The sequence below is a fragment of the Colobus angolensis genome, unplaced genomic scaffold (assembly GCF_000951035.1).
Source record: "Colobus angolensis palliatus isolate OR3802 unplaced genomic scaffold, Cang.pa_1.0 Scaffold36, whole genome shotgun sequence".
NCBI lineage: Eukaryota > Metazoa > Chordata > Mammalia > Primates > Cercopithecidae > Colobus > Colobus angolensis.
The window spans coordinates 8,362,482-8,374,577 of NW_012116932.1; the positions used below are offsets into that span (position 1 = coordinate 8,362,482).

The window sequence follows — 12,096 nt, forward strand, 5'->3', positions numbered from 1 at the left end:
GGCAAAAGGACCTAATGAAATGTTCTTAATAAAATCTAAAGACTGCCCTATGATGAATGAGTGTATGAATTAATGTAAAAACTGGTTTTGTATACACAGGCCAACAGATACAAACTGGAATTGTTATTTCATTCACAGGAACCAAGGGGGAAAAGATCTCAAGTCACACTGGATTTCAACACACCAAGCCAAACAACTAATAAACCGCCCACAAAGAATGAAACTATTCTGAACTCGTCATTCTGCAAATGCAGATTATAATATTAAGATATGCATAAAATTGTATAAAGTAGATAGTAACTGACCTTTTATTGAAAAGAGGAGGAGTCAAAGATCCTGAAAGGGTTGGGACTGCCTGCAGTCAGTCCCTAGGGAACTTCCTGTTGTCACCACACCTCTGAGTCGTCTGAGCTCACTGTGAGCAAAACCCCGCAGTGGAAACTCTTAAGCCTCTGCGAAGTAAATCATTCTTGTGAATGTGACACACGATCTCTCCAGTTTCCATATGTTGAGATTCTACTTATTCATCAGTTTGATGTGCTTGGCAAGATCAGGTAGGTTATTTACTAACTGGTTTTCTTAACTGCTTAAAAAATAGAATTAGTTGTGTTGTCATTTTGCATGTCATCATTCCACTTCCTTCAGTGAACTTTTTAAGTTCCATAGAGTCGTTTTTAAGGAAAAAGGTATAGGAAGCCTATATCATTTCCTTAGCTTTTCCTTAAAAAAAAAAAAAAAAGATACAGGTTAGATGAACTTTCTAATCCTGAAAAAAATTTCTCAATAATAGAAGAAGCTATTATGTCTTCAAATTAATTTCTTCTGATGCACAACAATCAAATCTGCTGAAAAATCTAGAAGCCTTATTTTCTTTCGTAGCCTATTTATCTGTGCCTTTCTAGTTCTGTGAAATGAGATGATTTATTTTCTGGAAATATAAAAATTTATCTTGTATTTAATATATCGAGGGTTGGTTTTTATATTTTCATACATCGAGAGTTTATTTAAATTATTCTTAGAGAAAACATAATTTAATATAGATAAACTACTTGGAATGGTTCCTGGCATACTTATAACTTAAAAATTGTTAATCATAATGAGGAAATCAAAATTAAAACCATAATGTACCTGATAATGTAACAAAAATAAAGTGAAATGCTTAAAAAAATAAAATTCGACACTTTGCAGCCTTTTTAAGTATTCAGTTTTGTTTCAGATAGCTGTGGTAATGAAGGTTGATATAATTTTTTTGACGGGCAAAGGGTAAATATGTTATATATTCAGACCCGTAAAAATGTTCATGTACTTTAAGCTAGTAAAACCACTGCTGGGAATTTATTCTAAATGAATAACTTTTAAAAGAGAAAAGCCTCCTATGCAGAGATAAGTCTAACTATATTACTTGCAGTAACTTGAAACTAGATATAACCAAAATGTTTCTACATACAGGAATGGATAAAAGACAGTATATCAACTTAATTTTTTTAAAGTAGCCTTTAAACTAATTCTGATGCTATGCAGAAATAAGCAAACATTTTTAAAGTAACGCCAAGTAGAAAAAGTAGAACTTAAATTTGTTGGTAAACTATGACTACAACTATGTTAAAATCATGTATGTATGCATGTGAATGAAGTTTGGAAGGGAAATGGAAAAACAGTATTAGGATTTCTGGCCTATAAGTTTTTCTTTACATATGGTTTTGAAGTTGATTTTCTAGTAAGTTAAAATCATACCAATGATGATATTTTTAACTGAGAATTTGACATTTTAAAGTACATGTTTGTTATCTTTTTTTTTTTTTTTTGAGGCAGAATTTCACTCTGTCACCCAGGCTGGACTGCAGTGTCGTGATCTCAGCTCACTACAGCCTCTCCCTCCCTGGTTCAGGTGATTCTCCTGCCTCAGCCTCCCAAGTAGCTGGGACTACAGGAGTGCACCACTGCGCCTGACTACTTTTGTATTTTTAGTAGAGAGGAGGTTTCACCATGTTGGCCAGGATGGTCTCAATCTACTGACCTCATGATCCGCCCACCTCGGCCTCCCAAAGTGCTGGGATTACAGGCGTGAGCCACCACACCCAGCCTATTATCATTTTTAAATTTAAAAAAATGAGCATAAATGGCCGGGCGCGGTGGCTCACGCCTATAATCCCAGCCCTTCGGAAGGCCGAGGCGCGCGGATCACCTGAGATCAGGAGTTGAAGACCAGCCTGGCTAACATGGTGAATCCCGTCTCTACTGAAAATACAAAATTAGCCGGGCCTGGTGGCATGCACCTGTAATCCCAGCTACTCGGGAGGCAGAGACGGGAGAATCTCTTGAACCTGGGAGGCAGAGGTTGCAGTGAGCCAAGATCGTGCCACTGCATTCCAGCCTGGGCAACAAAGTGAGACTCCATCTCAAAAAAAAAAAGAATATAAAGGTAGAGGTATCTTAAGTGGGTCAGGGCCAACCCTAACACAAAAACATGAGATGGCTTGTGGGTACCTTCTTCCAGTCTTTCATTATATATCTCCATTTATAAAGTTGAAAAAACAGCAACTTAATTTTTTTGTGACCTTCCTTTTCCTTAGCATCTTCTCAGACGTAAAGTCTTGTTTTACATGATTCTAGAAGACTGTCACTGCTGCATGATAGAATCCCAGCAGACAGAGACACACAAGAATAAACTTCTGTAGGTTGAAGGAAAAAAAATAGTATAGCTGAAAGCTAATTCTAGTCTTCTCAGTGTCTAGGAAACCATAAACTTGGAACTTTCATTAGGGAGGGTGTTGGATAATATTCATCTGGTAGCAGACATTATTAATCTCAAATGCATGCACTTTCTGTTTTTCCCTTCTGCTTGCAGTCCAAAAATTACTAAGCATTAAAATGAACTTCAGAAATCCCAAGGATACAAGTCATTCAGTTTCAGAGATCTTTGTTTTGTTTTCTAATCTTTGTGAAATCATGTTAGGAATGTTTGCCATAATCTTACCAGTGAACAAAGCAACAGCTAACAAACTAAAGTACACTAGAATCCCCTGAGGTCTTGATTAAAATGCATTCCACCTTCAAAAATCCAAACTTAGTAGGTCTGGAGTGAGATCCTGGAATCTGCATTTTAAACACTTTTCTGGTTGGTCCTAGGGGCTCACACCTGTAGTCCCAGCACTTGGGGAGGCCGAGGCGGGAGGATCACTTGAGCCCAGGAGTTGGAGGCTACAGTGAGCTATGACTGTGCCTCTGAGTAGCCATTGCACTTCAGCTGGCTGAACAAGACCCTGTTTCAAAAATTTTCTCACCCTGTCTGTATCTGGAATTTACAGGCACATACCATTGTGCCTGGCCTGGAATCTGCATTTTTAACAAGCCCTCAGGGTTTTTCAGCTACAGGTGGTACAACAAACATAGGTTTTAAAATGTTGTTCTAAATTAAGGCTGCTTGATGTAAGTATTTTTTAAAGTTACTCTGCTATCAATATTTTGGCCCTAGCAACTGTAAAACTAGGTAGATATTTTCCCAGAGAAAAGTGTTTAGTGCCAAAACCAGAATTATTTCCTCAGATATTTGTAATCCTCTAGAGTGATTTAGAACTGTTCCTGTATGGTGACTCATCTTTCTCTAACAAGTTGGCAAAGGTGAATGAGGGGGTGTGAATGTGCATATTTATGCACATGATTCAGAAATGAGAATGAGAAAATCTGGCATCTCGTTTATTTTCTCAGTTGCATCCTAAAGAAATACAGCCAGTGGTTAAAAGCAGACATATCCTTCCAATCAAGAGGGCAATCTGCCCATATGCTTCTTGCCTGTCTCTGCCCAGGGTGAAAAAGAAACAAATATTTTCTTTTCTTTTTCTTTTTTTGAGACGGAGTCTCGCTCTGTTGCCAGGCTGAAGCGCAATGGCGTGATCTCGGCTCACTGCAACCTCCGCCTCCTGGGTTCAAGCAGTTCTATGCCTCAGCCTCCGGAGTAGCTGGGATTACAAGCACTCGCCCCCATGCCCAGCTAATTTTTGTATTTTTAGTAGAGATGGGGTTTCACCATCTTGGCCAGGCTGGTCTTGAACTTCTGACCTTGTGATCCACTTGCCTAAGCCTGACAACATGCTGGGATTAGAGGTGTGAGCCACCACGCCTGGCGAAACAAATGCTTTACAAGGTTTGACCCTGTCCAACTGTAATTCTTTCACAATCTGGCTCAGGATGAGTTTTGTTTTGTTTTTGAGGTGGAGTCTTGCTCTGTCTCACCTAGGCTGGAGTGTAGTGGCGCGATCTTGGCTCACTGCAGCCTCTGCCTCCCAGGTTCAAGTGATTCTCCTGCCTCAGTCTCCCAAGTAGCTAGGACTACAGACATGTGCCACCACGCCCAGCTAATTTTGTATTTTTAGTGGAGACGGGGTTTCACCATATTGGCCAGGCTGGTCTGGAACTCCTGACCTCAGGTGATCCACCTAACTCGGCCTCCCAAAGTGCTAGGGTTACAGCGTGAGCCATCGTGCTCGGCCTAGGATGAGTTTTTTTGTTTTGTTTTGTTTTTTTTGGTTTTTTTTTGAGACAGTCTTGCTCTGTCGGCCAGGCTGGAGTGCAGTGGTGCGATCTCAGTTCACTGCAACCTCCGCCTCCTGGGTTCAAGCAATTCTGCCTCAGCCTCCCAAGTAGCTGGGCCTACAGGTGCCCACCACCACGCCCAGCTAATTTTCTTTTTTTGTTTATTTTGAGACTGAGTCTTGCTCTGTCGCCCAGGCCAGAGTGCAGTGGCGCAATCTCAGCTCACTTCAAGCTCCGCCTCCCGGGTTCATGCCATTCTCCTGCCTCGGCCTCCCTAGTAGCTGGAACTACAGGCACCCGCCACTACGCCTGGCTAATTTTTTGTATTTTTAGTAGTGATGGGGTTTCATTGTGTTAGCCAGGATGGTCTCAATCTCCTGACCTTGTGATCTGCCCACCTCAGCCTCCCAAAGTGTTGAGATTACAGGCGTAAGCCACTGTGCCCAGCCTGCCAATTTTTGTATTTTTAGTAGAGGCAGGGTTTCACCAGGTTGGCCAGGATGGTCTTGATCTTCTGACCTGGTGATTCGCCTGCCTCGGCCTCCCAAAGTGCTGGGATTACAGGCTTGAGTCACTGTACTCGGCCCCAACTCATTTTCTAACACAAGGAAGGCAAAGTTTCTGGCCTAAAAAAAACTTCAGATTTTTATTTCTTGGACTTTTGGAAATTCCTTTGGAACAGTGTTTTCAGGCAAGCGTAAGAGTGTGCTCAAGCATAGGTTACTGTGAACATTTTGGCATCAACGCGTAATGAGCTCCCAGATACTAACATCCATTGCCAACCATGCAGAATACTTGAAAATGTATCTCTTAATCTTTATCTGGGTTTCAGTAAATTCTTTCTTTCTTTTTTGGAGACGGAGTTTCGCTCTTGTTGCGCAGGTTGGAGTGCAGTGACACCATCTCGGATCACTGCAACCTCTGCCTCCCAGATTCAAGCGATTCTCCTGCCTCAGCCTCCCGAGTAGCTGGGGAGTACAGGTGTCTGCCACCATGCCTGGCTAATTTTTTGTATTTTTAGTAGAGACAGGGTTTCACCATGTTGGTCAGGCTGGCCTGGCTGGTCTCAAACTCCTGAACTCAGGTGATCCACCCTCCTCAGCCTCCCAAAGTGCTAGGATTATAGGCGTGAGCTGCCGTGCCCTGCCTTCAGTAAATACTTTCAGGCAGCATCAAGTCAGTAAACCTGACTGTGGACCTCTGTTCTAAAGAAGTCATTAATACACATCTGTCATGTTTGGGGGCGGGGTGGAGGGGAAGAAAGCTCAAGCACACCTTAGAAAGCAAAACTCCAGATTAAAAAGCAGTATGAGTCAGGGCTGTTTTACTTCCTGACTGGGCACTACATGTCAAGGTTAATTTCATGTAGGACATGAAATTGACGTGAAATTCTGTCATGTAGGACTTCTGTCATATAAGTTTGGAGGTCAGTGGACCAAAGGGTCCAAGGCACCTTCATCAACCACAGGTCTGAGATACCTTAGTTTTTGGGCACGGAGTCTTTCTGTCACCCAGGCTGCAGTGCAGTGGCGCGATCTTGGCTCACTGCAACCTCCATCTCCCAGGTTCAAACAATTCCCACCTTTGCTTATTGACTATCGTAGAATCTCAGAACTTCCTCTCCTCTGTCTACAATTCTGTCTTCTTTTTACACAGATACCTCTTTGGATATGAATGAGGAGTCTCCTCTCTTTGAAGAGGTTTGTTTTCTCCCAATCAGAAATGTGGGAAATAAAATTAATTCCTCCAAAATGAGGTGGAAGCTAAGAAGCCAGAGCTGAGTGTGTAGCTGAGACAGCATAGGCAGCTTTTCTTTTTTTTTTTTTAAGACAAGGTCTTAACTCTTGTCCAGGCTGAAGTGCAGTAGTGTGATCACAGCTCACAGCTCACTGCAGCCTTGATTTCCTGGGTGCAAACCAACCTTCTGCCACAGGCTCAGTGTAGCCGGGACTACCAGCACGTGCAACCACACATAGCTAACTTTTTGATTTTTTGTAGAGATAGGGTCTCGCCTTGTTGTCTGGGCTGGTATTGAACTCTTGGGCTCAAGTGATCTTCCCACCTTGGCCTCTAAAAGTGTTGGGATTATAGGTGTGAGCCACAGCACCGGGCGGGAATTTTTTTTGTTTTTGTTTTTGAGACAGAGTCTTGCTCTGTCACCGAGGCTGGAGTGCATGGTGCAATCTCGGCTCACTGCAAGCTCCGCCTCCCAGGTTCACGCCATTCTCCTGCCTTAGCCTACTGAGTAGCTGGGACTATAGGTGCCTGCCACCACGCCCGGCTAATTTTTCGTATTTTTAGTGGAGACGGGTTTTCACCGTGTTAGCCAAGATGGTCTCGATCTCCTGACTTCGTGATCTGCCCCCCTTGGCCTCCCATAGTGCAGGGATTGCAGGTAGGAGCCACTGCGCCCAGCCTTTTCTTTTTTTTTTTTTTTTTTAAAGAGATGGGTCTTGCCATATTGCCCAGGCAGGCTTTGAACCCTGGACTCAAGTGTTTTTCCTGCCTCAGCCTCACAAGTAGCTGGACTATACAGGCCTGCACCACCATGCTGAGCTTTAGAAATTTTTTTTTTGAGATGGAGTCTCACTCTGTCGTCCAGGCTAGAGTGCAGTGGCGCAATCCTGGCCCACCACAACCTCTGCCTTCTGGGTTCAAGTGATTCTCCTGCCTCAGCTTCCAGAGTAGCTGGGATTACAGGTGTGCACTACCACACCTGGCTAATTTTTGTATTTTTATTTATATTTATTTATTTATTTTTGAGACAGAGTCTCACTCTGTCACCCAGGCTGGAGTGCAGTGACTGGGTCTCGACTCACTGCCAACTCTGCCTCCCGGGTTCAAGTGATCCTCCTGCCTCAGCCTCCCAAGTAGCTGGGATTACAGGCATGTGCCACCACACCCAGCTAATTTTTTTTTTTGTACTTTTAGTAGAGATGGGGTTTCACTCTGTAGGCCAGGCTGGTCTCTAACTTCTGACCTTAAGTGATCCGCCTGCCTCAGCCTCCCAAAGTGCTGGGATTACAGGCGTGAGCCACTATGCCTGGCCTATTATGATAATTTTACAGATGCAAAGCTGAGGCTCAGAGAGGTTAGGCAATTAATTACCAGAGGTCACATAGCTAATAGGCAGTGGAGTTGGATGTCAAACCTAGGTCTGACTCCAAAACTCACACTCTTTCCAAGGTTGTGTTTTGTTTTTTTGTTTTGTAGAGATGGGATCTCACTCTGTTGCCCAGGCTGTCTTGCACTCCTCCCTTCAAGGGACCCTCCCATCTTGGCCTCCCAAAGTGCTGGGATTACAGGTGTGAGCCACCCACACTTGGCCTGTATTTGTGTTTACGACATTAGACTAGGGTTGGCAAACATTTTCTGTAAAGAGACAGATAGTAAATATTTTCAGCTTTATGGACCGTTAGTCATAACCACTCAACTCTGCCTTTAGAGCAGGAAAGTAGCCATGGAGAATATATAATGGGCATGGTCAGATTTGGTTTGCAGAAGAACATGCATTAAATTGCAAGAAAACATCTCAGGCACAGTTATGCTAAAGAAGTTACAGTCAGATTGCCCTGGTATCCTACCTGGATATGTTTCTTTTTCTTTTAAGAGATAGAAGGGAATAAATGATAATCATGCCTGTTCTAAATAGGAGTCTGAATTCCTTATCAAAGTATATTGGAAACACCACTCATCTAACTGTAATTTTCCAACTGTCAACAGGAAATGGTATTTCAGAATAATTGAATTTCAGAGTAGTTTGAAAAGGACAGGCAAAATTTCTCCTGCTTTAGATAAACTCTAATAGAAGAAGTTAAGCTTTAAAAACCAGTTTAACATGTTCTGTGGTCACTGGTTATATGTGCTCTGTTGCACTACCTCTGAACAACCTTGACTTTGTACCATAACAATAAAATAACTCAAAAGGGTTTTGCTTTCTGAAGGCATACAAGTACCTGATGACTTCAGAAATACCAAGAGAAATGAATATTTAAAGAATGAGGCCGGGTTCAGTGTCTCACACCTGTAATTCCAACACTTTGGAGGATCCGGTCTCTGCAGAACATGCTAACATGTTGATATTCATTTGTTCAAGCAACATTTATTGATGCTAACTCTGAACCAGGCCCTGTTCTTGGCACTGAGAATACAATGGGTAGAACAGATTAATTATCCTGGAGCTTCTACATCAGTGGGGAGTTTTTCTGGAAAAAGGAAATAATGCTTCAGGAATGTGGTAAGAAAAACGCAGTGATATAAAAAGGAGAAAATTCTTGCCCAGGCTCAGTAACTCATGCCTGTAATCCCAGCACTATGGGAGGCCAAGGCAGGAGGACCACCCAAGGTCAGGAGTTTGAGACCAGCCTGGCCAACATGGTGAAATGCCGTATGTATTAAAAATACAAAAATTAGCCAAGCATGGTGGTGGGCACCTGTAATCCTCACTACTGGGGAGGCTGAGGAAGGAGAATCGCTCCAACCTGGGAGGCAAAGTTTGCAGTGAGCAGAGATCAAGCCATTGCGCTCCAGCCTGAGTGGCAAGAGTGAAACTCCATCTCAAAAAAAAAAAAAAAAAAAGTGAGGAAAACTCTCCAGGGTGAAATTCAGTACAAGAAAATAGAATATTGATCTTTCCTGAAGGAAAGAATATGGTTCAAAGCCAGGTCATCATTTAGGCTAAGGAATTTATTCCCAGATACAAACAAATTTAGGGATTATATTAACCATGAACCCTCCTTGAAAAGATAGCAAGAGTGTCGGTCATAGTGGCTCAAGCTTGTAATCCTAGCACTTTGGGAGGCCGAGGCGGGTGGATCACCTGAGGTCAGGAGTTCGAGACCAGCTTGGCTAACACAGTGAAACCCCGTCTCTACTAAAAATACAAAAATTAGCTGGGCATGGTGGCATGTACCTGTAATTCCAGCTACATGGGAGGCTGAGGCAGGAGAATCGCTTGAACCTGGAGGTGGAGGTTGCAGTGTGTCAAGACCATGCCATTGCACTCCAGTCTGAGAGACAAGAGTGAGAAACTCTGCCTCAAATTAAAAAAAAAAAAAAAAAAAAAATGACGGCAAGAGCCAGCCACCTAGGGGGGAAGGGAGAAGCTTAGGAAAAGGACTCAGGGAGCAATGGACATGTACTTTATAGAACTAAAACTACATAACTGGAGCAGTATGATTCCAGAAGATAATTACAAAAAAATAGAGATGGAGTCGTGCTATGTTGCCCAGGCTGGTCTCAAACTCCTGGGCTCTAAGCAATCCTCCTGCCTTGGCCTCCCAGAACACTGGGATTACAGGCATGACTCCAGAAGATAATTTTTATATCCAGCCTGTTCTTGTTATTTGTGTTAGTTATGTCCTATTAAGTGGCCTCAAACACTGACTTAGCAAATACTGAACCATTGCTCCTAGGGGAAGTACAAGGTTAGGTTTCTGCAAGCCTCTGGTCACAATATTTTTGTCAGTGGATCAACACATAACTTTCTGTGTGTTTCTGTTTAAAGGCTTCTGATTTAATACATACTGCTGATTCATTAACATTGGACTTATGGCCAACAGCACTCTAACTCAAGCTTGAATGAAGCTTACCTAACACATGTATTTTCTCTATAAGGCACATCATAGCCTTCTCCTGCTTAGAAACATTAGACAGCACTTCAGCATTATGCTTGGGCACCATTTTATTTATTTATTTATTTATTTATTTATTTATTTATTTATTTATTTATTATTTTTGAGGTGCAGTCTTGCTCTGTTGCCCAGGCTGGAGTGCAGTGGCATGATCTCAGCTCACTGCAACCTCTGCCTCCCAGGTTCAAGCAATTCTCCTGCCTCAGCCTACCAAGTAGCTGGGATTACAGGAGTGCACCACCATGCCCAGCTAATTTTTGTGTTTTTAGTAGAGACGGAGTTTCACCATGTTGCCCAGGCTGGTCTTGAACTCCTGAGCTCAAAGTGATCTGCCTGCCTTGGCCTCCCAAAGTGCTGGGATTACAGGCGTGAGACACCATGCCCAGCCCTAGATATATTATTTTGCTCTCCTTTATAAGTGAGAACATGCAGTATTTGTGTTTCTGCATCTGTGTTATTTCACTTAAGATAATGGCCTCCAGTTCTATTTATGTTGCTGCAAAAGACATGATTTCATCCTTTTTTATGAGTACATAGTATTCCATTGTATATGTACATCATATTTTCTTTTTCCAATCATCTGTTGATAGACACTTAGGTTGATTCCATATCTTTGCTATTGTGAATACTGTTGCAATAAACCTATGAGTGAACACCATTTTAAACAGTGAAATAACCAAGAAAAAGCACAGGAAGTGGTTGGGCATGGTGGCTCACGCCTGTAATCCCAGCACTTTGGGAGGCTGAGGTGGGTGGATCACCTGAGTTCAGGAGTTCAAGACCAGCCTGGACAACATGGTGAAACCCCGTCTCTACTAAAAATACAAAAAGTAGCGGAGCGTGGTGGTGGCCACCTGTAATCCCAGCTACTCAGGAGGCTGAGGCGAGGAGAATCGCTTGAACCTGGGAGGTGGAGGTTGCAGTGAGCTGAGATCACGCCACTGCACTCCAGCCTGGGCGACAAGAGCAAAACTCCATCTCAAGAAAAAAAAAAGAAAAGAAAAGAAAAAGAAAAAGAAAAAAGAAAAAGCACAGGAAGCAAAAAACGTGGCACTAAGTGACTGTCACCTAGGTGTCCATGAAAAGGATACCTGTTTAGAGTATGAGAGCTGAAGCAAATAAGAAGGCAGAGTGTTGCTCTCTCTGACCTCAGCCAAGATCATGCATGTCAGGCAACACAATTTTTTTGCCATTCTACACATGTCCATGAATGACTGAAAAGGTTTCTCAAGTATTGATTTTGGGGTGATGAATAAATTTGCATATAAGAAATCCACAAATATGGCCAGGCACAGTGGCTCACGCTTGTAATCCCAGCACTTTGGGAGGCTGAGGCAGGCAGATCACCTGAGGTCGGGAGTTCGAGACCAGCCTGGCCAACATGGCGAAAACCTGTCTCTACTGAAAATACAAAAATTAGCCAGGCGTGGTGGCGCACGTCTGTAATCCCAGCTACTCGGGAGGCTGAGGTGGGAGAATTGCTTGAACCTGAGAGGTGGAGGTTGCAGTGAGCCAAGATCACAACACTGCACTCTAGCCTAAGCAACAGAGTGAGACTCTGTCTCAAAAAAGAAAAATAATAATAATAATAAATAAAACACCAAAACCAGAAAGAAATCCACAAATGTGGCTGGGTGGGGTGGCTCACACCTATAATCCCACACTTTGGGAGGCTGGGGCAGGAGAATCATTTGAGCTCAGGGGTTCAAGACCAGCCTGGGCAACATGGCAAGACCTCATCTCTACCAAAATTCAAAAAAAAATAGTCGGGTGTGGTGGCACTTGCCTGTAGTCTCAGATACTTTCAGGGCTGAGGCAGGAGGATTGCTTGAGCCTAGGAAGTCAAGACTGCAGTGAGCTGTGATCGTGCCACTGCACTCCAGCCTGTGTGACAGAGTGAGACCCTGTCTCAACAAACAAGAAAAAAAAA

General features: G+C 43.0%; 1 protein-coding gene across 2 annotated transcripts in view; it reads left to right on the forward strand.

Moving 5' to 3' along the window:
• Positions 1 to 363: 363 nt before the first annotated feature.
• Positions 364 to 12,096, forward strand: part of LIPH (lipase, member H) — a 55,081-nt gene continuing 43,348 nt past the window's right edge. For both annotated transcript variants that reach the window (XM_011953387.1, XM_011953388.1), the window contains exon 1: positions 364 to 554. In XM_011953387.1, coding sequence (XP_011808777.1) covers positions 506 to 554 — 49 coding nt within the window. In that variant the 5' untranslated portion in view covers positions 364 to 505. The remainder of the gene's footprint in view (positions 555 to 12,096) is intronic.